Source organism: Hippoglossus hippoglossus, chromosome 16 (genome assembly GCF_009819705.1).
Source record: "Hippoglossus hippoglossus isolate fHipHip1 chromosome 16, fHipHip1.pri, whole genome shotgun sequence".
In the NCBI taxonomy this organism is placed as follows: domain Eukaryota; kingdom Metazoa; phylum Chordata; class Actinopteri; order Pleuronectiformes; family Pleuronectidae; genus Hippoglossus; species Hippoglossus hippoglossus.
Genome location: NC_047166.1, coordinates 8,342,259 through 8,365,760, shown reverse-complemented (window position 1 = coordinate 8,365,760; position 23,502 = coordinate 8,342,259). Strand labels below are relative to the sequence as shown.

Sequence of the window (23,502 nt, the reverse complement as noted above, 5' to 3'; positions counted from 1 at the left end):
ACCAAAGACAAAGAAGGGATCACAACACAAACAGAGGAGCTTCTTTCTCCGCTCAGGATCCCATTACTCAACAAACATACTTCCATAGAAAATAGTTGTTTGCTGCCGTACTGTTTAAAATCTCTTATATATATGACCTTTAAGCTCAAGGCTGAGTTTCTTCACAGAGAGTGGACTCCAAAAATAGTCAAGGACACGGGGTCTTTATTCTCAGAGCTATTTACAGAGTGAGGTAGTAGGTCACCCATAGCCCCAGTGACCTGTAGAGGAAGAGAGTGCTGTTTGAGTCAGCTGCTCTGGTAAACACAAGTTCTGGCAGAGAAATAGACAAGGTGTGAGTGAGCATGTTCCACACAGAGCAGGGGGGTTCAACATGAAGGATGAGGATTTATCTTGGATCCAAAACCCTGAACCTCATCAGGAAAAGGGATAATTACTTGTTACCTGGGAGAGGAAACATCTGTATGAGCTGCTTCCCCTGCGTCAATGCACAGCAGCTGTAATGTAACCCGCTCAGAGGGCGGTGGAGTTTTATGGAGAGAGGCTTTCAGGGCCTGTATTGAGGTGGGGAAAAAAATATTGTATTTTTGAAATTGTTTGTCAAGATGGGAGGTGATTTATAGCGTCTTATAGATGATAACAGCTTGAACAAGTGGTTATCCAGGACACTGGGGTCGGGGACATCTTTCCTTGTTTTTGCTCATTTGCTCATTCAACAGTTTTGATTTTTAGGGTTCTGATTTATTGTGAAACTAGAAGAAGCTTAGAAGAGCGCATACCTCTGCCAAGGCCCATCTTTCCCCCTTAAAGTCAATCAAACTGCACCAATTTGCACACACTCATAGATATAGGTTCCCGAAAATGCCAGATTTTTTCCACCAAGATCCATAAATTGTTGCCTGGGAAATTGGTGAAAATGCCAAAAACTCCCCATATGCAAAGTGATAAAGAATTCCTCTGATCCAGAACCTCACCATGATTTTAATAAATTTCTTCCCTGACTCATCCTGCTTCCTCCCACCATGATTTGTGGTAATCCGTCAAGTAATGTTTGAGTAATGCTGCTGAAACACAAACAGAAAGACAAACATTACCTCCTTCTAACTGGTCAGCAAGACAGATGTTGCATAATAAAAAACAGATATAAGCATATGTATTTAAAGAAAATATATAGTTTTGGTGAACAGACCCTTTAAATCCTCTCGGCCTGTTCCACTGTATCTAGTTCATGACATGCTTGTTATTCCTTCTGACCAGCAGCTGCTCCACTGGGCTCAGTCTGGATGTATTCTCGCTCTTTATCCCTCACTAATCCTCTCTTTATTCTCACCATAAGATCACTCGTAGCCATCTCTCGGCTGCAACAGCAATTCATACTCTGCGATTCGTCCTCCTATTTTCTTTCACATTTTTCCTCATTCCACATTTTTTTCCTCCTCTTCTGGAATAATCCTCCTCTTGTCTGGGCTGTGTGTGTTTTGTTTTTTCTCTCTGCACCTTTTCCCGTCCTCCAACGCTCACTCTCTTATCCTTGCCTTCCTGTCGTTTGCCAGGGTCTCCGTTCAGAGATGAGATCACGCTGGCCATCCTCCAGCTGCAGGAGAATAACAGGCTGGAGATACTGAAGAGGAGGTGGTGGGAGGGGGGCCAATGTCCCAAAGAGGAGGACCACCGTGCCAAGGGTCAGTTGACCGCAGCTGTCTGTCTCCACTCCCTTCTTCTCTCTAATGTCCCCAGTAATAGTCTCCTCACTCTCCGCTACAGTCCCACTAATGGCTAATGCCTAACCTAAAGTCCTTGTGAAGGGTGCTTAGCACAATCTACTTTCCCAAATGTCTCCTGTTTGTCTCAGGTGGTGTGTAATGGAAATTATATTAGAGGCAGTGTGTCTGTTTACGTGTGCGAGGCAAATGTGTGTGTGTGTGTGTGTGTGTGTGTGTGTGTGTGTGTGTGTGTGTGTGTGTGTGTGTGTGTGTGTGTGTGTGTGTGTGTGTGTGTGAGCGTTAAAAGTCTGTGCCTGCGTACATGACAAAGACAATGAAAATGCTTCTGCATTAATGCCGCTGCTGTCAGAGGAAAGCCTCTTTTAAAAAATGGTTTCAATAACTTTGAACAAAATACTCTGTGCCTGATGTTTCAGCATCATTGAGCTTCATCTGAACACTCCAGCATTTCAGGGCTCCATAATTCTGGTGTTCACTCAGTCACTTCATCATGGGTCATTTAATCTTTTTTTTAAACTCAATTGGAGGAGCACTCCAGCGATCTGGTTTTGCACTTTCTTAAGGTTGGAACAAATTTAAAGAGAAGGGTCAAATTTGAGGCTGGGAAATTGGGATTTTTTTGTCCTTAGTACGAGAAAAGGAGCCATAAATAGAGAGAGAGGCCTTTCAGACTCCCTCACATAACACAGGCTGTCAACCCAGTGGCGGATCGGGGAATTTTCTGAAATCAGGGGCCATTATTTACACAGAGAAGCCAACAATGTGTCCAACATCCAGGCACAATTCCTGATTCAGAAAGGTGCACATTTAAGTCATTCCTTGTTTTCTGTAAGCTCTTGAGCAAGGCCACATATCATTGAATATGTTTTGAAAATTGTTTCTTGTACTTTATAAAAGATGACAGGTGACAGGACAGGGGCACTTCAATGAGAATAAATACAAAGCTACAGCTGGTTATCAGATAGCCTCAATCAAAAGCTAACAAAGTCTGGCTATCAGCAACACATTATATCTATTGGGTTTAACCTGTGCAAAAAAATGGCAGCACAGTGGTGCGGTTGTTAACAACTCACAGCAAAAAGGTTCCTGGTTCAAATCCTGGTTTGGCTTGTGTTGTGGAGTCTGCATATTCTCCCTGTGTTTGCAACATTTTCTCCAGCTTCTTCCTTCTTTCCATAGACATGCAAATTCGGTTTATGTGTCTAAAGTGACTGAGAGTGAATGGTTGTTTGTCTCTGTATATGGGTCCTGCGACACTCTGGCGACGTAACCAGGATGTACTGCGCCTCCTGCCCAAAGTCAGCTGGGACTGGATCCAGCTCCCTCCGCAATCCTCCAAGGATAAGCAGTATCTGACAAAATGGGAAGCTGATTGTGTGACATTGGGACGAAGCTTGTACATTTGGACAGAGTTTGTCTCCAGTATTTAATCAGCTGCTGTCTATGACTTCATATTTATTGATTTCATCTAACTCTTGGCAAGAAGTTGGAAAAAGAAAATGAAATAAGCCAATATTTCCCAAAATATTTAACGATTCATTTAACAGAGTTCCTCCGGTGGCACAGAAAACATTATGCAACAGTTTTTACTGGCTGCGCAATACTCTGTGTGTCTAGTGAAGACAAAATGGCCTTTTTGACAAAGTGTCGCATGTGTGTGCTGATGTTTTTTCTCCTGTGGCTCGCTCTCAGGTCTGGGGATGGAGAACATTGGGGGCATCTTTGTGGTGCTGATCTGTGGCCTCATCATTGCCGTGTTTGTGGCCATTATGGAGTTTGTGTGGTCGACGCGCCGCTCGACAGAGACCGATGAGGTATGCCCCCATACCTGCCCTCGCCGACACCACAGACACACCCCAGTAGGTTCCCATGGCACCCCGCCAACCCTTTTGATTATGTTGTTTTGTGGGTGTGTGAGTGTGGGTAGATTTTTTTTTCCTTTTGCCTCCACTGATATGTTCGTTTGTTGGTCTGTGCGTGCTGTAGCGTTTGAGGTTATGTGCATGTTGAGATGAGAGGAATGTGCCCCTGAACTGCTGTGGTGTCAAAAGACGATAAAACAAACCGAGACTTGGATTTCACTTTGCATGCCGTGCCTGTTCTGAAGTCACCGTGCCCTTTTTAGTGTTTGGTGTTAAACAGTGTGGCAGTTTCAAGTGTCTGTGAGCTAAACTTGATGGTGCGAATAAGCAATATTGAGAGATGCCAATATTTGCTTGCATAAAGAAGTAGTGTGATCTTTTTCCCTGGCATTAAATGTCATGATGTATCTTCTTTTACATGCCTCACATGTACGCTGGTATTCTTCGTTTCCATTCTTGGATTACTTCTACCCATCTCACTGTGCGTCTCCCTCTCTCACTCTTGCTCTCAAACACACACACACACACACACACACACAAACACACACAACCACACACACAAACACCTCCCGTCATTCGGCCATCAGTGTCTGTTCTCCGATTATGAGTACTGTTTCTGTTTATGTGAGCACATGACTTTCTATTATGATTTCTGTGAGAGTGGTGTTTGTGTGTCGTGGACGTGTTGATGCATTTTGTTCGTCGTGTATCACAGTAGATATTATTTAAAAATGGGGACGTGTGTGTGGGGTTGTGCCGTTTGTGTGACTGTGTTTGTGTTAGTGCACCTGTAGGCCTGCCTGTCCGTTCATAGTGCACAGTGTCATAATGAAGTGCCCATAAACTAAACGACATTTTGGTGTTTTGTGTGTTTGGATTGTAATAACTCTCTCTGCTCCTCGGTTATTCTCCCATCTCTACCCATCTCCACATCCTTCCCCATCACCTCCTCATTTCTGTTTTCAAAATTCATTTGTTGATCTCTGTGCCCTCGCTTCTCCTGCAAACTTTTGGTTTTCCATGCCTTACTTCGCCTATTTTCTCTGCCTTGTTCCCTTTTTTCGTTGTCCTTTCATTTCTTTTGCGTTTTCCCTCCGCTCTCTTATTTATGTACTGCCTTACCACTGTCTTGTTCTGCTGCCTGCCTACTTTGTGTCTGTTGCGCCCCTCCTACCTTTGCCTCCCTTCCTTCCCTTTTCCTTCCCTTCCGTCTTTCCTACTGTCCTTCCTCCTCCCTTCCCTTCCCTCTCTAGGTGTCTGTCTGTCAGGAGATGATCACAGAGTTCCGAAACGCCGTCTCGTGTAAGAAGAGCTCCCGTATGCGCCGCCGTCGGCCCCTCAACAGCTCCGCAGCCCTGCGCCACCCTGCACGCATCGCTCTGGGGGCCCCTCGGCCCCTGCGCCTCGTGCGGGAGATGCGCCTCAGCAACGGAAAGCTCTACAGTGGAGCAGGCCCCCTGACAGGTGGTGCTGGAGGTGGAGGAGGTGGAGCAGGAGGGACAGGGCTTTCAGATCTTGGTCCTGGACCGCAGCGGCTCCTAGACGATCCCCTGGGTGCCAACACCACCCCTCCTCCACCGGCCCCCACCCCTGTGATGCTGCCCGCCCGCAGCTGCACCCACGTGAGGATCTGCCAGGAGTGCCGGAGGATCCAGAGCCTGAGGTCAGGCAGCAGTTTAGGATCAACCTCGACAAGAATACCACCTTCATCAGCACCCCTGCCCAGGTTACCCCCTCCCCCGCCTCCCTCCTCATCCAACACAGACAGTGAGGGCGGAGGGGGGCCCAGCCCGAGGCGGCTACATCACAGCCCCCCACCTCATACTGCCCGACCCCTTCCACCTCCACAGAGCAGCAACACCACAGACCTACTGGTGAACCAGGACTGAGACCAGAGGCGTGTGGGCGGGGGCGGAGGGCTGCAGGTAGCCAATGACGTGACTGGGGACATTTGTGCTGCTCAGAAAAACACTGCTCGGTTCCGCAGGTGAATTTCATCGGAGAACAAAAGAGGGAAAAACTGAACTTGGCAAGGTCATCCATTAGAGAGTGAGGCAACCGAATAAGCAAGGAAGACTGTAACCTGTTCTCCAGGTGAGCTTGAGGCCTACAGATACAGAACTGGCTCCAAAGAGATAGTTGTTGGTTAAAGCTTCTGTGATCGACTCTGACGAACAGTTCAGTTCGGAGAAATCTGAGCCCAGATGCACAGACGACGGTCGTCATTGGCTTCCTTTCTCTCTCGGCGCTCCCTTGTCACTTAACCTTTAGATGTGAGGCCGTTGGTTTTCTTCCACAGACACTTGCCTGGAAGTTAACCACCCCTCTAGTAAAACGAAGCCTTGTTGGAGGACATACCGTATCCGTATGTGATTTAAAAACAGCAACTAAAAAGACTTTCAGAGAATTATTTCCTGTTTTTTTTTTTGTTGTCTTTATTGTTTTGTTACCATTGTTCTAAGTGGGAATTAAATACAGACTGTGCGTGACAATATGGTGGATTATTACATACTAAGAAACTTGACTATGGTTAATTGTGTTCATGATGTTTTGTGTCCCTCCCTGTGCCCCATAGCTGCTTTTTTTGGCTGGTGTCGGGGATTGTGGATAAAACGACTTAAAAACAGCTTCATACAAACACTAGCAGAGGAAACTGTTGGCCTGCCTTTCTTTACACTGTGCGTATGTGTGTCTGTAAAAAATTGTGCTTCCTGTTAAGTCTGTCTGTAACTACTCACTGAGGAGAACCATGTACCCAGCACCCTTCTACTAATGTTAGCTAATCAGATGGCCAGAGAACGGGGGAGATGGTGGGAGAAAAAAAGAGAGAAAGAGAGAGACAGCAAGGGCTTTGAAATGTGAAATTAATGTCCCTCGTTATCCTGGGTAACGCTTGCCAAGACTCCTTTTTTTTCACCTCTGTTCACACAGCAAAGAAGAGATAGAGAGACCGGGTGAACCGGAGCCAGGGAGGACAAGATAGAGAAGAACAGAGCGAGAGGAGATAGAGAGAGGCAGAGAGGGAAAGTACACAGCTGAATTTGAATGAGAAATCCCGAACTGAACTACTTCCATTATTAGATCTGTCCTGATCTGTTAATTCTGGGCATCTTTTAAGGGGCTTGTTAACGCGCCAGCAGGCTGTAGCTGCAGCTTCTTCCCTTCTCTCTGTTTAACAGACAGACTTGGCCGTCCACAGCACAGACTCCTGCCAGAGTGATAGACTCAACACAGCCTCGTCAATACTGTCTCAAGCTTTTGATTGCCTAATTACTCCCCTCGGTGGCTGGGGACTGATTCAGGAGAGGGTTGAGCACAGGAAAACATGCTGATGAATAGATTTGGAGGAAATACATGTTTTTCACTGCGGTTAGGTCGAGTATCCGGTCTCTCTTAATTGTGTTGTTAATGTCACAGCCCTACACTGTCCAACACTAACAATCTGAACTCTACAGTACATGCGCCGCGGCACTTAAAGGAACACACTGGTGGATTTGCATGTTTTAGCCCTTTAACTTTGAATGTGTGTCCACTTCACAGAACTGCCGACGATTATTCAAACCCTTCCCTAGATTTAGATTCCTAATCTTGCAAGTAGCCACTGCTTTCATTGCAAATTATGTTAATGTTTAATAGCCGATCCATCACAGTGAATGTTAAATAATATGTCTGGCTATAATTATTTGTAATCTTTTTCATTTTCAAGGAATCTCATGAAAAGACCAAAACAAACATAGAGCTCCATTGTTGTCATCAAACAGCCAAACCATTCACTACCATGAACATGAACACCTCAGTTAAATAGCATTTTCTACTATTTTTAATGGGAGATTCTGTCTTTATTAACATGACATTAGGTGTGAATTGAGAGCGGAGAAGACGCACAGCAAAGGCCCGGGTCAGAGTCGTACCTGCGGCCGCTATAGGAGATCTCAAGCCTCCGTATTCCACCTGTACATCCTTGACTTCTAATACTCCAAAGCATATGAATCCACAGCTGAACATAGTCCCCCACAAACACTATTCTGCTTGACTAACATTTGCTTAAAGCCTCAGTGCCCAGCTCCTCTAGGAATTTACTGTGCCTTTTTATTTATTTATTTTTTGCAATGAAACTCTACATATGTCGTATTTGTCGCGTGTTCACTGGAAACAAATGGCTGTGAAAGTATTGAGAGTCGGACAGATGCATTGTTAGTTTTGGTCTTTACGTAAGATTTGTCGACATTAACAAAATTAGAAGGGCACTCGGAAAACGCATACACAGTCCCCTCATGAAACCTCATTTAAATTCACCTGATTTTTATTTGGATCTGCACCAAATTGCACACCATCAGTCCCCACACTCTGCTTTACACAGTATTTACAGTACGACATGAGATTATTTAATTTTACAGTCAAACAGAAAACACTGAATGTGGAGAGGTTGCATCACCTCCTCCCTCATCAGCTGTTTGTAGGCGGATTAATCATCTTAATTAGCTAAAATGAATGAAAAGCTTTTCTCCACCGACGTTTAGGAGCTGATTTATGAAAAGAATGACATGCAGTCCACTTATGTTCACTCAATGTGTGGCACATCAGGAAGTATTGGTTGCTGTATGATTTCTCTTTAGTTCAGGTTAGGAGTGGCGAGGATTTGTCTGTGGTGTCCCACCTTTCTGAAAGAATCCCTGCAGAAGCAAGTTAAACTCGGTCAGTCTGTACTTTTTTATTCCTTAATACATGATTACTTCAGACATCATGTCTATCTCAGAATTAAACGACACTGCGCTGCATTAGCATCAGTGTTTGTTGAATCTGTTCTACCAATCAGTTCCCAAAATATTCCCTGTTGAGTGATTCACTGTGCTGAACCATGGGGATCACACGGTTAATAGATACAGTTTGATGCAGCAGTTATGAAAAGCCCCTCTGGTTGGTGTGTTCAAGGAAACACAGATATTCAAGATTTGAGAGTTGGCTGATGCAACATTTCCAAAGCATGTAATTGCCAAATTCCCATTATGCTGTTAATATTTGCCAATTCTTTAATAGTTTGATTTCCTGACAGAAGAGATCATGAATGTAATTTTTCAGCCGCTGATTACCACTTCTCAGAAGTCAATGTTTCCTGTTCCCTGAATGCATCAATGTTTTTTCTCCCCCCACCCCTAATTTAAAATGACAGTTTCCCTGTTTGGGCCAAGATCCTCGTGTCTCATTAACTCGCGGCTTCCACGAGTCTTGTGTCTGTCGAGAGCTACCAGCTGCCTCTTTCACCTGTAACTGAGGTTTTACGCTTTCATCATTGATAGCATCACACTGTTGTGGTACATGATCCCTCACTTGCTTCCCTCCCATGTATATTCAGCAGTATGTGTCTGAGGTAACGTGCAAAACCATCAATGCATCCCTTTATAAATCCCTTTATAAATGCAGACATTGTTGTCGGGGCTAAAATTGCCGAGCTGTATAAAACGATCATTTTGTTCGGTGCAACAGATTTCTCCACGCTGTTGTGTTGCCGATAATGGACGATAACATTGTTTGCTTTGCACACGTTCTGCTGTTTCTCTGAATGATGGCTGTCAGCAGAAGCGTCTCTATCTCTGTTTACCTCTGCCTGCGTGTGGAATGCTGACAACACGACATGAGGCGAACTGTCTCCACAAGATGTCACAGTGTACACACACACACACACACACACACACACACACACACACACACACACACACACACACACACACACACACACACACACACACACACACACACACACAGGCTCACAAACACACACACACGGGCTCACAAACACAATCACACTCATCAACCACATCATGATTCCTTGTTATCGAAAGGTTATTGTTTTCAAATTTGTCTTCGCAATCTCTTTTCCTCGTCGTCTTTGTCTTGCTCTGTAAACAAATGTGCAAAAACCCCTAAAAAACAGCACCATATAGCTATTAGGTGGCCATCTACAGCTTTAAAACATGTTTTGCTGCAATGCATTATTGTGAAGAGGCAAGAGGACGGTACAAACCATAACCCCGGTACGAATAGCGAAGGGCAGGGAGGGTCACAAAACAAATCCGAAGGGGTGTCTGAACGGTCACTCAGCAAAACAAACCTTTTCGTTTACCTTTACGTTCTTTTCTTTGATATTTTTTCATATTTCTATACTAGTGCTAAATGGATTATTAAAACTGACGATGAATATTATGATTAAATTGTTGTTATTATTCCTACTGAGGAGCAGGAGGTTCTATCGTGTGCTTGTGGGTGCAGGTTGGTGATTGGGAGGCATCGGGCTGAAGGTGCAATGATGTTCTGCAGAGCGATCGCCCAGTTGTTCAAACCTATAGACACACAAACTTCTTTTGGAATAAAATGATACAAACAGTCGCACAGTGACACGTGTCTTTGCTTTGCAAGTGGAAAGTCCCTCATGATGGACGTATTCGACGTCACTCGATTGTTTCGGTGCTGAAGCTGATTCACTGTTGGAAGTTGGTTGAGGTGAAGTAACTTTCAAATGCTTCATATACAACCACATGCTTGGGAGTTTAGTCTAGTAGTTCCCAACCTAAGGATCAGGCTCCTTCAAAGGGTCAAAAGATAAATCAGAGGGCTCGTGAGATGATTAATGGGGTAGGGAAGAAAAATCACAGCAGTTCTGATACACTTCTTATATTAGATTTTGGCCATTTCTCCAATCTGTTGTGTTTTTGTGAAATGTCTTTGTTGTGGTACTGCTCACAACTCAAACGTTTGAAATGTGGAAAAATGCCCCAACTACACCCTAGGAGTCAAAAGCCTGTCGCAGAGCAGTGTATTTTATTAAGTTCTTCATGTTTAATACAAAACATGGATCTGAAAGGAAACTGTAGTTGATGCATCGAGACAAAAGGTGTGAAAAGGTGTAGAGGCCTAACGAGTAAATGTATTTAGTTACATCCCAACACAGAAGACATGAAAACTCTATGGTACATGAGAAATGAAAAGTATCAGTGGGGTGATGCATGTGCACTGTATACACCCCTAATCTGGCAATACTGACTTTCCATATTGTAATGAGAATGATAAGTTGATTTAAAGAGGCTGTTGATCATGTTTTAAATCATGTTGGTTGCACAAATCAAAGCATTACCACACTACATGATGTAATTATCTGACTTTATAGTGAAATCATGATGACATCATTCTCACCATGCGATTATCAATCATTCAATGATAACATAAAAGCTTTTGACTATCGTCCGAAAGGATTTATTTACTATGCATGACATCACTTTCGGACTTCATCGTGACTTCTTCAGGATTTCACTCATCATGTGATATTTTATTATAGGGTATACATTTCTGATTAATATGAGTTTTGGATTGTATCTCTAGCCCTATGATTTGTGGAGAGATCCTGGAAAATGTGTTTTTCTGACCATATTTTTGTTGACCTTCACCTTTGACCTTTGACCAATCAGCACTGAAACTCCATAGTCGTCTGGGGAAAATATGGTCGTGCATTAAATTATTTTGTATGCGTTCGCACACACACACTCACACGCGCACACACACGCACACACACACACACGCGCACACACACACACAGACACACACACAGACACAGGGTCAAAAACAATATCCTGCCTGAGAATGAGAAACCAAAGGTTTGGTAGCAGCAGTGGCCACTAACAAAAAGTGCTGTGTCCGTCTTCCTGCTCACCAGCATGACCACAAGTAACAACAACAATAATAATAATAATAATAATAATATTAATATTAATAACAACAATAATAATAATAATAATAATAATACAAATCTTGTGTATACTTAAACAACAAAAAGAATAATTTTGTCACATCTAATCAACTTATTTGCTCAATTTCAATATAAAATGAATGGAACAAAGATGAGCCTGTAAAATGATGATGATGATGATGATGATGATGATGATGATGATGATGACGATGATGGTACTTTGCAAACCATGCATGTCCCGTTACCAAAACCAACATTGATCCACCATTGTCCACAAACACATTAATGAGCCGCTGCTGAACCGGCTGACACATTCCTTCATTATAATGAAACACTGGCACCCGGTGGCTCTGCTGAAATGAATAACGTCAAACTACGTGTAAATGCTTTTTATAGATCCAGGACTCTGGCAGAAAGCCACAGACAGAGCAGAGAAGTCAGAGCTCTGAGAGTTTGACGAATGCCTTGTCGATGCTGCTCGTTTCTATTTGATGATTGTGAGAAAAAACACCATCACCTGGATCTGACCGGAAGAATAGATTTAGTAAAAGGAAATGAAACAAACAATGGATATAAAATAATATGGTGCTGTTTAGAAATCAAGAGGAGGAAGTTCCCCCCAGCTGTTCAGACCCTGAAGCGTCACATCTGAGTAAAGACAGGTGTGTTAAGTTCAGTTATTTTGTGTCTGACTACTTGATTTCAGGAGTTTTTATCCCAACCAATACAAACTCTTAAATGTGCTTTAATAAAACAATAAATAACTAGAATAGAACTCAGTAGAGCTCATACCTGCGCCAAGGCCCGACAGACCCCTTATGAAACCACATTTAAATTCACTAGATCCAGATTTGTAATTGGATCTGAACTAAATTCCCCACACTTGTGATTAACAGTTCCATAAACATTTGCAAAACGCCCGATCTCACAATGTTAAAGAAAGCGAAGAAAAAAAAAATCCTGGATCCGCCCCCCAGATCCGTATCTGCATCAAAATGTGAAGGGTTCTCTCCAGACACGTTCCTCCTCTAAGTTTCATGGTAATCTGTCCAGTATTATTAGCGTAATCCTAACAAACAGACGAAAACATGACCTCCTTGGCAGAGGTAATACATCTAAGTAACTCAGATTACACAGATGTAATCATTGATCACAATGTTCACTAAATGCAGATATTTATATTGATAATGTCTCATGACGTGTTCCTTTCTGTCATCAATGGAATCTGACACACCCACACACACATTGTTAAACCTTTTCTGATCACAATGACGAAAGCTGTGGCTTCACTACAGAAATACTCCTGCAGCAATCATCCTTGGTAACATCTGCATCTGTTGCTGGTGGGCGCTATCCTCAGTGATGTTATTTGAAAATTAATTCAAACATAACTTCAGTGTTGGTATTCACCCCAATAATTTGAGTATAAATTCAGACACCTGTTTATGAAGGTTTTTATGGTTGTGAAAGTAGCAAAATAAAGGAGAGACATAGAGGTAAAGGTACTTCAAGACCCTTCTGCTGTGTAAGAACATTATTTTTACTTTTTTATTTATTAATAAATATTATTTACCACTCTACTTCCTGTTAAAAATGCTTTACATACTCACCTTGAACAACATGTGCACATGTGCGACCTCACATGTTTAATTTCTCTGCTCTGCAATCTAGAGAATTGGGAATATTTGCGAGAAACTGGCGATGAGGAGCAGTAATGGTGGTTTTCTTTCCTTCTGGAGGCAGCAGACACCACTGAACCTGATTTGTTATGCTGTTTTCTGGTCTTTGGATGAACCGGCATGACAGGGCGACATCAGGCCCCAGGTATCCAGTCACTTCAGGCCAGACACTGACTTTTTCTGCCTCCAGAGCTGTCAAAAAAAATAAGGTGATATGGTGGCAGAAGCAAGAGAGAAACGGAAAATAAATATAAAAATTCTCGCAGCTTTACTGTATCTGATTTGTAGTTTATCATTCAGCAAACACAAAGGCTACCTTAAGGATTATTATAATTAGGTCTATTAGGATTTACTGAAATTACTTTGTTTCAAGTTCAAAGTCGACAGTAGAACACTTTACATGACAGAATTGACTTTTTACCTTTTCATTTACTTTTGTGAAGCAGCTTTGTTAACCAGTTCATGAGGTGGGAAATAATTATTAAACTGTTCTTTGTGTTCAAGAAAATATATTAACGACAACTACACTGATAATTTCTAAATAAGAGCAGACGGCCATGTTTTGTTCAGCCCACATGCCACATACATAAAAAAATCATAGTAGTATAGAATAAAATGTTTGGTCTAAACTGGTTAAGTGAAATAAATCAATCTCAGCATCCGCTTTATAGGGGGTGGACAGAATAATAGACAAACCTCCAATACATTAGATGTGCTTGTTGTTAAATATACAGATTTAAAATAGAAATAAGCTGCAGTCAAAAAAAAAAAAGTTGCAAATCTGACTCTCCTGCAGAAAATATAGGTTAAAATCTCACATTTCTCACAAATATGTTGATGCTGCTCGTTTCTATTTGCTGACTGTGAGAAAAATACAGAACACCATCACGTGCATCTGAAAGGGAGAATAGATTTAGAAAAAGGAAGTGAAACAAAGAATGGATATAAAACAATATGGTGCTGTTTAGAAATCAAGAGGAAGATCCACAGATTATTTCCCCCCCAGCAGCTCAGTCACTGAAGCGTCACATCTGAGTAAAGACAAGCGTGTTGAGTTCAGTTCTTTTGTGTTTAATCTCTAAAGGGTTTTACTGGAGAGAATGGTTCAATGGTTCCTCCAGTAAGGATGTGACTCCCGATAGAACAGCGACCTCGTGTGATCAAATGATGGAAATATAGAGAAACACTTGAGTCTGGACATGAAGGACGATGTTTGATTCCAACAAACTGGACTTTGACTTTTTAAAAACATGAGAAACAGATATGAATTCCTCTGTCAAAACTGAAGCTGCTGTAAAGACTCTATTATTCTAAATTCATTCTCCTAGAGTCTCTATATTCTGTTGTTCACATCTAATGTTGGAAGTGACTGAAAAGAAACATCGCAAACAATACTAATAGTTTTATTTTACAATTTAAGTGTTTTTCAATTTATTTCAACCCAAATTCATTTAGATTTTCAATGTTACAGAAATGTGTTAATGTTTCCTGATGTTACTTTGAGAATACACCGTCAGCAAGGTGCAGACTAATGATGTTCATCAACTTGAAACCCTTCTCCAGATAAACACAGTTATCTTGCCTTCATCAGAACGTTGTTTCCTTTACTCTTAATTATGGGTTGAGTTCATTTCCTTTGAAGGAAACGCTGTGGTAGAAATTTGTCGTCTGAAAGGCAGAAGGCAGAACTCATGATTCAGATGTTTTTGAAATATTAAGCACGACTATTACAAAGGAAAGAGCAAGCCATCACTATACATCTAGAGATGTTGGTGTGAAGAGACCACAAACAGTCTGGATTCATAAAATGTCACGTGTACAAGATGCAACAGTTTTTACATTAGAACCAAATCAATTTAACCCTTGAGGGATTGATTTGTAAGTTCCTGTTAAGCTCCGGGAAGTAGTGGTGACTTCTCTTTAGTTGTTACTAATTAAAGAAAATGCTGATTTAATAGTTGCAGAAACCATGAAGATAGTCTTTAAATTGACTGCAATCATTTGTATCTTGGTTCTTTTACATGTCAGAGGACGGTAATTATTGCACTTTTCCAGTTTTATTGGCTGTCATACATCACTGCTATGTGCAGACATGCAGAACCTGTCACAATGTACTGCCAAGTCACATCTTTTTCCTGTTATGACCGACTTCCTTACACAAGAGATGAGAAGCCTGTGTGAGGTTGGCCGAAACGGTTATTGCACAACCACTGACCCAATTACGCAGTCCAAGTGTAGTTGTTTTTCAGTTGCAACTTATTTCCTCGTGCAGCAATATGTGAAGTGCAGGCCTGAATTTGAAAGAAAATAAAGACAGAAGGAAAAAATACCCAAAAATAATACTGGTAACAAAAACTACAAAAATAAATAAAAGTTAAGCTTGGGTGAAACACACAAAAAACTCAGCTCTGCATTAGACAATGTCCCTTTAACTCACTCGCAGCAGAGAGGAAACAGGTGACAAACAATTCATCGTCTTTGTGAAACTCTTTTTAACAATAAATAAAATGATATAATGTCGACGCCATTATCTGTCATTATCTTGTCTTTATTTTAAAATCCATAACATGTATTCCAGGAAATGATGAGACATAGTCAGTGATGTTCACTGATGGTGTCCAACATGAAAAAGACCAATGTACACCTTCAAAAATATAGTGGCCAGTTGCATATGAGAAAAAGCACAAGCAGGTATCCACCATGACAGCAACTGTGCAAACCGTATTTTGTAACTTTCTTAAGCAAGGAAAACAGCCACAGAAACATTGACATGAAGCAATTTCTGCACAAATGACTGGAAGCAGATGGACGCAGAACGCAGAAGCTCTTTATTGAAATACAGCAGCAGCTACAGGTGATCAGATCTAGTTCACACATTAAAGGAGGATGTATTGGAGTTACCTCTATAACAAATTTTTCATCGAGCTGCCTCTCAGGACAAAGTGTTACCTTCTCCATAAAGGTTATGTTTTCTTGTTTGTTCTTTAGAGGGATTTTGCAAAAACTACGCCACTGATTTCCAAGAAATCTAGTGAAGCGAAGTGAAGGGTCATTGTAGTTTAGGTTATACTCTCATCAGCCTCAGCTGTAGTTTGTCTCGTGCCAGTTATTAAATGTTTTGATTGATTAATTGATCGATGCTAAAATGGTGAAAATCGTGACCTCACAGAGCGGTGAGAATGGCTGTCGTTGAGCTGGCACTAAGACTACAGGTCCATTCATCCATATTAGAATATGTGGAATGATACCAAGACTATAATAAATGTAACTTACATACAGCAACTTTAAAAGTGATTTCTTATTTTTTGCTCTCATTTCGGCTTCCGACCCAAAACCGTCACTTCTGCGTATGTCACGTCTGCATTCGATGGCATCCTGTGTTCGTCATTGCTCGAGGTCGTCTCACCTCTGGGTGGTTTGACCTTGACTCCAGAGTAGACCACGTCCTACGAGTAAGATGGAGAGAAAATGTCATCATGCTCATTTTTATCATCATTATGTCGCTTCTTTAAAATAAAAATCCTTATCACAGCCCGAGAGTAAACAAACTTTATCCCACATCGACTTATTAAGTTCAGAGATGCAGCTTCGACCAACTCGGAGCTCACCTCAGCTCTTTCAATACCAGATGACTTGGACACATCCATCGCTGTCCAACCTGTGTCTGAGAGACAGAGCAGCTTTATGCAAGGCGACTGGAAATAACAACAGAAAGATATGAAATAATATAATAGAGGAAATGTTTGTGTTCTCACCAATGACGACACTGTGGCTGACTGAAGAGTCACACCTGAGTAAAGGAATCAAACGTGCTGTGATTAGCTGATTTGTGCTGGGAGTTGTTTCAAATCTGAGATATCGGGGCTCCACCTATTGATTATTTATAGTATTAATGAATCAGCAGATTATTTTGATTAAATCACCAATAGTTTATCTATGAATTATCTAAAGAAATATACCAAATGTGCGTCAGTTCCCATGCAGGAGCTCAGGTTAATGTTTCCAAATGTCTTATTACCTCCGAGTTAATGTTTTCATCTGAATTTGTTTGTTTGTTAGCAGGATTACGCAAAAACTACACAACTGATTTCCATGAAATTTTGTGGAGGGGTGGAGCAAGACCCAAAGAAGGAGACAATTAACTGAAAGAAAGGTGATGATCAAAGTCAACCATCTGCAGCGAGTATTGTTTATGGGAGCTGTTTTTTTTCCTAGAGCCTCAACTGAACAATCCTACACAATATACACACACACAGGATACACACACACACACACACACACACACACACACACACACACACACACACACACACACACACACACACACACACACACACACACACACACACACCTTCTGATGAAGATGAAGTACGTTATGGCTGCCATGATCCCCACCAGCAGTATGACAGCAATCACTATAGCAGACACAACAACTGATGATAATGGCTGCTCTTCTGGAAGAAGAAACAACACATGACCATGATTTACTCTGTGTGTGACTATCAAGTCAAATTATTTTTAAGATCGTGGTTTTTAACAATAAAGAAACCCGGTTATTCTGAGATCAGTAACAATTTTATTTGGTACAATAAAGGATGAAATTGATCATGATGATTGATATAGTTGAGGTTTACGACATCTGTAATGGTTCCACTCATTTACCAAGACAATCAGACCCATGTTATTCTCCACTGAGCAATAATCAAAAGTATGATTACACAAAAGCCAATTAATAGTAAAAATGATCTTTATTATTATTTGTTTGTAGGTTTAGGGGTCTTCACGTTACTTTACACACTCACCTCGAACAATGAGTTTGGTCTCTCCCGTCAATGAACCACTGGGGAAGGTTGTAAGGGTGCACATGTACAACCCTGCATTCTTCAGTTCAACATCTTTAATTATCAACGACTGTTCTGTGAGGTTCACCTTCTCTTTCAGAGGACTATCAGGGATGTTCACCCCAGACTCGGGTTTAAAAACAATGATAGTCTTTTTCTCTGGTCCCAGCAGATCCCACTGAACCTGAATAACAGTGTCATTTGCTGATGCTTTGATGAAGTGGCATGGCAGAGTGACATCATGCCCGAGATATCCAGTCACCTCGGGTTGGACGCTGATTGTTTGTGCCTTCAGAGCTGCCAAAAGAAAAAGGGAAGGTGATGTGGCGGCAGATGGAAGTAAAGCAAATACAATGAAGAAGTAAATAAAAAATGAATTTTTCAAAAATCATGCAGCTTTACCTACTTTATACTATCAAATATTCAATTTTTTTTAAATATCCAAATAGTAATAATTAAGTATTATTAATTAGGGTTATTGCTTATATTCATAATTCTACATTGTAAATATGTTTTTATCTTTAAGATTTGTATTCTTGCTCTAATGCTGTTTGATCTTAAATTAGCTTTCAACTGTTTTCCTTTAGTTACAAGGTGCTTAAACTTGTAATATATAGACATAATATTTACAGTAATTGAGGAACTAGGTGTAAATAGAAACATGGCTGTACACTGTTCTGTTGAAGCATAGATGAGTCACTAAAACCTTATTAAAGACTTTAAATCAATATTCATCAGCTAACATTGTTCCTTACACCTCACGAGGAAATACAATCTGTCTCGTAAAAAATAACCAAAGTTTAAAAACATTTCCTCTTACCTGGGAGTAATGTGACGTAGATCATCTCCAGCAGTATGAGAGTTGATGTGCTGCCGGTTTTCATTGTTCACAACTACAGGTGGTGGACAAAATAACAGAAACACCTTAAGATACAGCTGTATGTCCAAACACATGAATAAACGCAATTCATTAGGTTGCTATGGTGAATTACTGTTAGACAGTGAGTTAAAATAATGAATAGAATCATGTTTCAGCTGTAGAAACTAATTTTCCGCTCTCATGTCAACATTCAGACCTACAGAGTTAAGAGTTTCTCACCTCGTAAGCACAGAGACAACCTGCAGCGTGGGAACAGGAGAAAGGTCTCCAACATCAGGAGGTTGTCCAGCAAACAGAAGAAAAAAAACATGTGTCTGTCTAGACAGGAACAACAAAAGTCTTCCGCAATTATTACTCAGCTTTACTTCAGATTTCGATCATGCAGCCTGCACCCCAACCAGTAAAACACTCACCCCATGTGGTCAAATGGTGCTACTGTCGTCCACACAAACACCAGAGACGATTGAAGATGTGAGACTCTGCAGTTGCAACTTATTTCCCCGTGCAGCAATATGTGAAGTGCAGGCCTGAATTTTAAAGAAAATAAAGACAGAAGGAAAAAATACCCAAAAATAATACTGGTAACAAAAACTACAAAAATAAATAAATGTTAAGCTTGGGTGAAACACACAAAAAACTCAGCTCTGCATTAAACAATGTCCCTTTAACTCACTCGCAGCAGAGAGGAAACAGGTGACAAACAATTCATTGTCTTTGTGAAACACTTTTTAACAATAAATAAAATGATATAATGTCGACGCCATTATCTGTCATTATCTTGTCTTTATTTTAAAATCCATAACATGTATTGCAGGAAATGATGAGACATAGTCAGTGATGTTCACTGATGTGTCCAACATGAAAAAGACCAATGTACACCTTCAAAAATATAGTGGCCAGTTGCATATGAGAAAAAGCACAAGCAGGTATCCACCATGACAGCAACTGTGCAAACCGTATTTTGTAACTTTCTTAAGCAAGGAAAACAGCCACAGAAACATTGACATGAAGCAATTTCTGCACAAATGACTGGAAGCAGATGGACGCAGAACGCAGAAGCTCTTTAATGAAATACAGCAGCAGCTACAGGTGATCAGATCTAGTTCACACATTAAAGGAGGATGTATTGGAGATACCTCTATAACAGATTTTTCATCGAGCTGCCTCTCAGGACAAAGTGTTGTTACCTTCTCCAAAAAGGTTATGTTTTCTTGTTTGTTCTTTAGATGGATTTTGCAAAAACTACATCACTGATTTCCAAGAAATCTAGTGAAGCGAAGTGAAGGGTCATTGTAGTTTAGGTTATACTCTCATCAGCCTCAGCTGTAGTTTGTCTCATGCCAGTTAGTAATGTTTTGATTGATGATTGATTGATTAATTGATTGAGCTGGCACTAAGACTACAGGTCCATTCATCCATATTAGAATATGTGGAATGATACCAAGACTATAATAAATGTAACTTACATACAGCAGCTTTAAAAGTGATTTCTTATTTTTTGCTCTCATTTCGGCTTCCGACCCAAAACCGTCACTTCTGCGTATGTCACGTCTGCATTCGATGGCATCCTGTGTTCGTCATTGCTCGAGGTCGTCTCACCTCTGGGTGGTTTGACCTTGACTCCAGAGTAGACCACGTCCTACGAGTAAGATGGAGAGAAAATGTCATCATGTTCATTTTTATCATCATTATGTCGCTTCTTTAAAATAAAAATCCTTATCACAGCCCGAGAGTAAACAAACTTTATCCCACATCGACTTATTAAGAGATGCAGCTTCGACCAACTCGGAGCTCACCTCAGCTCTTTCAATACCAGATGACTTGGACACATCCATCGCTGTCCCACCTGTGTCTGAGAGACAGAGCAGCTTTATGCAAGGCGACTGGAAACAACAACAGAAAGAAATGAAATAATATAATAGAGGAAATGTTTGTGTTCTCACCAATGACGACACTGTGGCTGACTGAAGAGTCACACCTGAGTAAAGGAATCAAACGTGCTGTGATTAGCTGATTTGTGCTGGGAGTTGTTTCAAATCTGAGATATCGGGGCTCCACCTATTGATTATTTATATTATTAATGAATCAGCAGATTATTTTGATTAAGTCACCAATAGTTTATCTATGAATTATCTAAAGAAATATACCAAATGTGGGTCAGTTCCCATGCAGGAGCTCAGGTTAATGTTTCCAAATGTCTTATTACCTCCGAGTTAATGTTTTCATCTGAATTTGTTTGTTTGTTAGCAGGATTACGCAAAAACTACATAACTGATTTCCATGAAATTTGTGGAGGGGTGGAGCAAGACCCAAAGAAGGAGACAATTACATTTTGGCCAAGATCCGGATTAGGAGGTGGATCCAGGAATCATTGTGAGACAAGGTGTTTATCAAATCTATCAGTGGATACTGAAAGAAAGGTGATGATCAAAATCAACCATCTGCAGTGAGTATTGTTTATGGGAGGTGTTTTTTTTTCCTAGAGCCTCAACTGAACAATCCTACACAAAATACAAACAAATAGGATACACACACACACACACACACACACACACACACACACACACACACACACACACACACACACACACACACACACACACACACACACACACACACACACACACACACACCTTCTGATGAAGATGAAGTACGTTATGGCTGCCATGATCCCCACCAGCAGTATGACAGCAATCACTATAGCAGACACAACAACTGATGATAACGGCGGCTGTTCTGGAAGAAGAAACAACACATGACCATGATTTACTCTGTGTGTGACTATCAAGTCAAATTATTTTTAAAGATCGTGGTGTTTAACAATAAAGAAACCCGGTTATTCTGAGATCAGTAACAATTTTATTTGGGACAATAAAGGATGAAATTGATCATGATGATTGATATAGTTGAGGTTTACGACATCTGTAATGGTTCCACTCATTTACCAAGACAATCAGACCCATGTTATTCTCCACTGAGCAAGGATCAAAAGTATGATTACACAAAAGCCAATTAATAGTAAAAATTATCTGATGACAATTATTTGTTTGTAGGTTTAGGGGTCTTCACGTTACTTTACACACTCACCTAGAACAATGAGTTTGGTTGTTCCCTCAAATGAACCACTGGGGAAGACTATAAGGGTGCACATGTACAACCCTGCATTCTTCAGTTCAACATCTTTAATTATCAACGACTGTTCTGTGAGGTTCACCTTCTCTTTCAGAGGACTATCAGGGATGTTCACCCCAGACTTGGGTTCAAAAACAATGATAGTCTTTTTCTCTGATCCCAGCAGATCCCACTGAACCTGAACAAAACTGTCATTTGCTGATGCTTTGATGAAGTGGCATGGCAGAGTGACATCCTGCCCGAGATGTCCAGTCACCTCGGGTTGGACGCTGATTGTTTGTGCCTTCAGAGCTGCCAAAAGAAAAAGGGAAGGTGATGTGGCGGCAGATGGAAGTAAAGCAAATACAATGAAGAAGTAAATAGAAAATGAATATTTCAAAAATCATGCAGCTTTACCTACTTTATACTATCAAATATTCAATTTTTTTAAATTGTCCAAATAGTAATAATTATAAGAAGTATTATTAATTAGGGTTATTGCTTATATTCATAATTCTACATTGTAAATGTTTTTTTATCTTTAAGATTTGTATTCTTGCTCTTATGCTGTTTGATCTTAAATTAGCTTTCAACTGTTTTCCTTGTAGTTACAAGTTGCTTAAACTTGTAATATATAGACATAATATTTACAGTAATTGAGGAACTAGGTGTAAATAGAAACATGGCTGTACACTGTTCTGTTGAAGCATAGATGAGTCACTAAAACCTTATTAAAGACTTTAAATCAATATTCATCAGCTAACATTGTTCCTTACACCTCACGAGGAAATACAATCTGTCTCGTAAAAAATAACCAAAGTTTAAAAACATTTCCTCTTACCTGGGAGTAATGTGACGTAGATCATCTCCAGCAGTATGAGAGTTGATGTGCTGCCGGTTTTCATTGTTCACAACTACAGGTGGTGGACAAAATAACAGAAACACCTTAAGATACAGCTGTATGTCCAAACACATGAATAAACGCAATTCATTAGGTTGCTATGGTGAATTACTGTTAGACAGTGAGTTAAAATAGTGAATAGAATCATGTTTCAGCTGTAGAAACTAATTTTCCGCTCTCATGTCAACATTCAGACCTACAGAGTTAAGAGTTTCTCACCTCGTAAGCACAGAGACAACCTGCAGCGTGGGAACAGGAGAAAGGTCTCCAGCATCAGGAGGTTGTCCAGCAAACAGAAGAAAAAAAACATGTGTCTGTCTAGACAGGAACAACAAAAGTCTTCCGCAATTATTACTCAGCTTTACTTCAGATTTCGATCATACAGCCTGCACCTCAACCAGTAAAACACTGACCCCATGTGGTCAAATGGTGCTACTGTCGTCCACACAAACACCAAAGACGATTGAAGATGTGAGACTCTGCTGATTCTGATAGTTCACATTCTCAGATGATTTCCGCAAAGATACAGTGATGGGAGGTTTTGCATTATAATGTTAAAGTGATGCATCCGAAATTGTAAATAAAACACAACAAGAATGAAGATAGTCTTTAAATTGACTGCAATCATTTGTATCTTGGTTCTTTTACATGTCAGAGGACGGTAATTATTGCACTTTTCCAGTTTTATTGGCTGTAATACATCACTGCTATGTGCAGACATGCAGAACCTGTCACAATGTACTGCCAAGTCACATCTTTTTTTCTG

General features: G+C 40.8%; 2 protein-coding genes across 9 annotated transcripts in view; one reads left to right on the top strand and one right to left on the bottom strand.

Moving 5' to 3' along the window:
* grik5 (glutamate receptor, ionotropic, kainate 5) overlaps window positions 1–7,483 on the top strand; it is an 81,945-nt gene extending 74,462 nt beyond the window's left edge. For 3 of the 4 annotated variants that reach the window (XM_034610786.1, XM_034610785.1, XM_034610788.1), the window contains 3 exons: window positions 1,554–1,682; window positions 3,417–3,583; window positions 4,840–7,483. In XM_034610786.1, the coding sequence (XP_034466677.1) occupies window positions 1,554–1,682; window positions 3,417–3,583; window positions 4,840–5,475 (932 nt within the window). In that variant the 3' untranslated portion in view covers window positions 5,476–7,483. The remainder of the gene's footprint in view (window positions 1–1,553; window positions 1,683–3,416; window positions 3,584–4,839) is intronic. The other variant, XM_034610789.1, reaches the window with a different exon arrangement.
* Window positions 7,484–15,537: 8,054 nt separating this feature from the next.
* Window positions 15,538–23,099, bottom strand: LOC117776513 (nectin-1-like). 5 transcript variants are annotated; one of them, XM_034610478.1, is made up of 7 exons: window positions 22,956–23,099; window positions 22,677–22,749; window positions 17,806–18,141; window positions 17,355–17,457; window positions 16,759–16,793; window positions 16,612–16,667; window positions 15,538–16,449 (listed from the first exon to the last, which is right to left on the bottom strand). In XM_034610478.1, the coding sequence occupies exons 2-7, from the start codon at window positions 22,738–22,740 to the stop codon at window positions 16,315–16,317; spliced, it is 729 nt and encodes a 242-aa protein (XP_034466369.1). In that variant the 5' UTR covers window positions 22,741–22,749; window positions 22,956–23,099; the 3' UTR covers window positions 15,538–16,314. The 5 variants fall into 5 exon arrangements, with proteins under 5 accessions (XP_034466369.1, XP_034466370.1, XP_034466368.1 ...); XM_034610479.1 differs by having other exon boundaries at window positions 22,677–22,792; window positions 22,956–23,087; XM_034610477.1 differs by lacking the exons at window positions 22,677–22,749; window positions 22,956–23,099 and adding exons at window positions 18,665–18,780; window positions 18,944–19,097.
* Window positions 23,100–23,502: the final 403 nt, after the last annotated feature.

What these genes read in the sequence shown, in the direction of transcription:
- LOC117776513 (XM_034610478.1), bottom strand. Translation starts at nt 22,740, where the DNA reads ATGAAAACCGGCAGCACATCAACTCTCATACTGCTGGAGATGATCTAC. An exon ending in TACTTCATCTTCATCAGAAG is followed by an intron (nt 16,794 to 17,354) that starts GTGTGTGTGTGT and finishes TCCTTTACTCAG; the next exon opens with GTGTGACTCTTCAGTCAGCC. An exon ending in CTGGTATTGAAAGAGCTGAG is followed by an intron (nt 16,450 to 16,611) that starts GTGAGCTCCGAG and finishes TCTTACTCGTAG; the next exon opens with GACGTGGTCTACTCTGGAGT.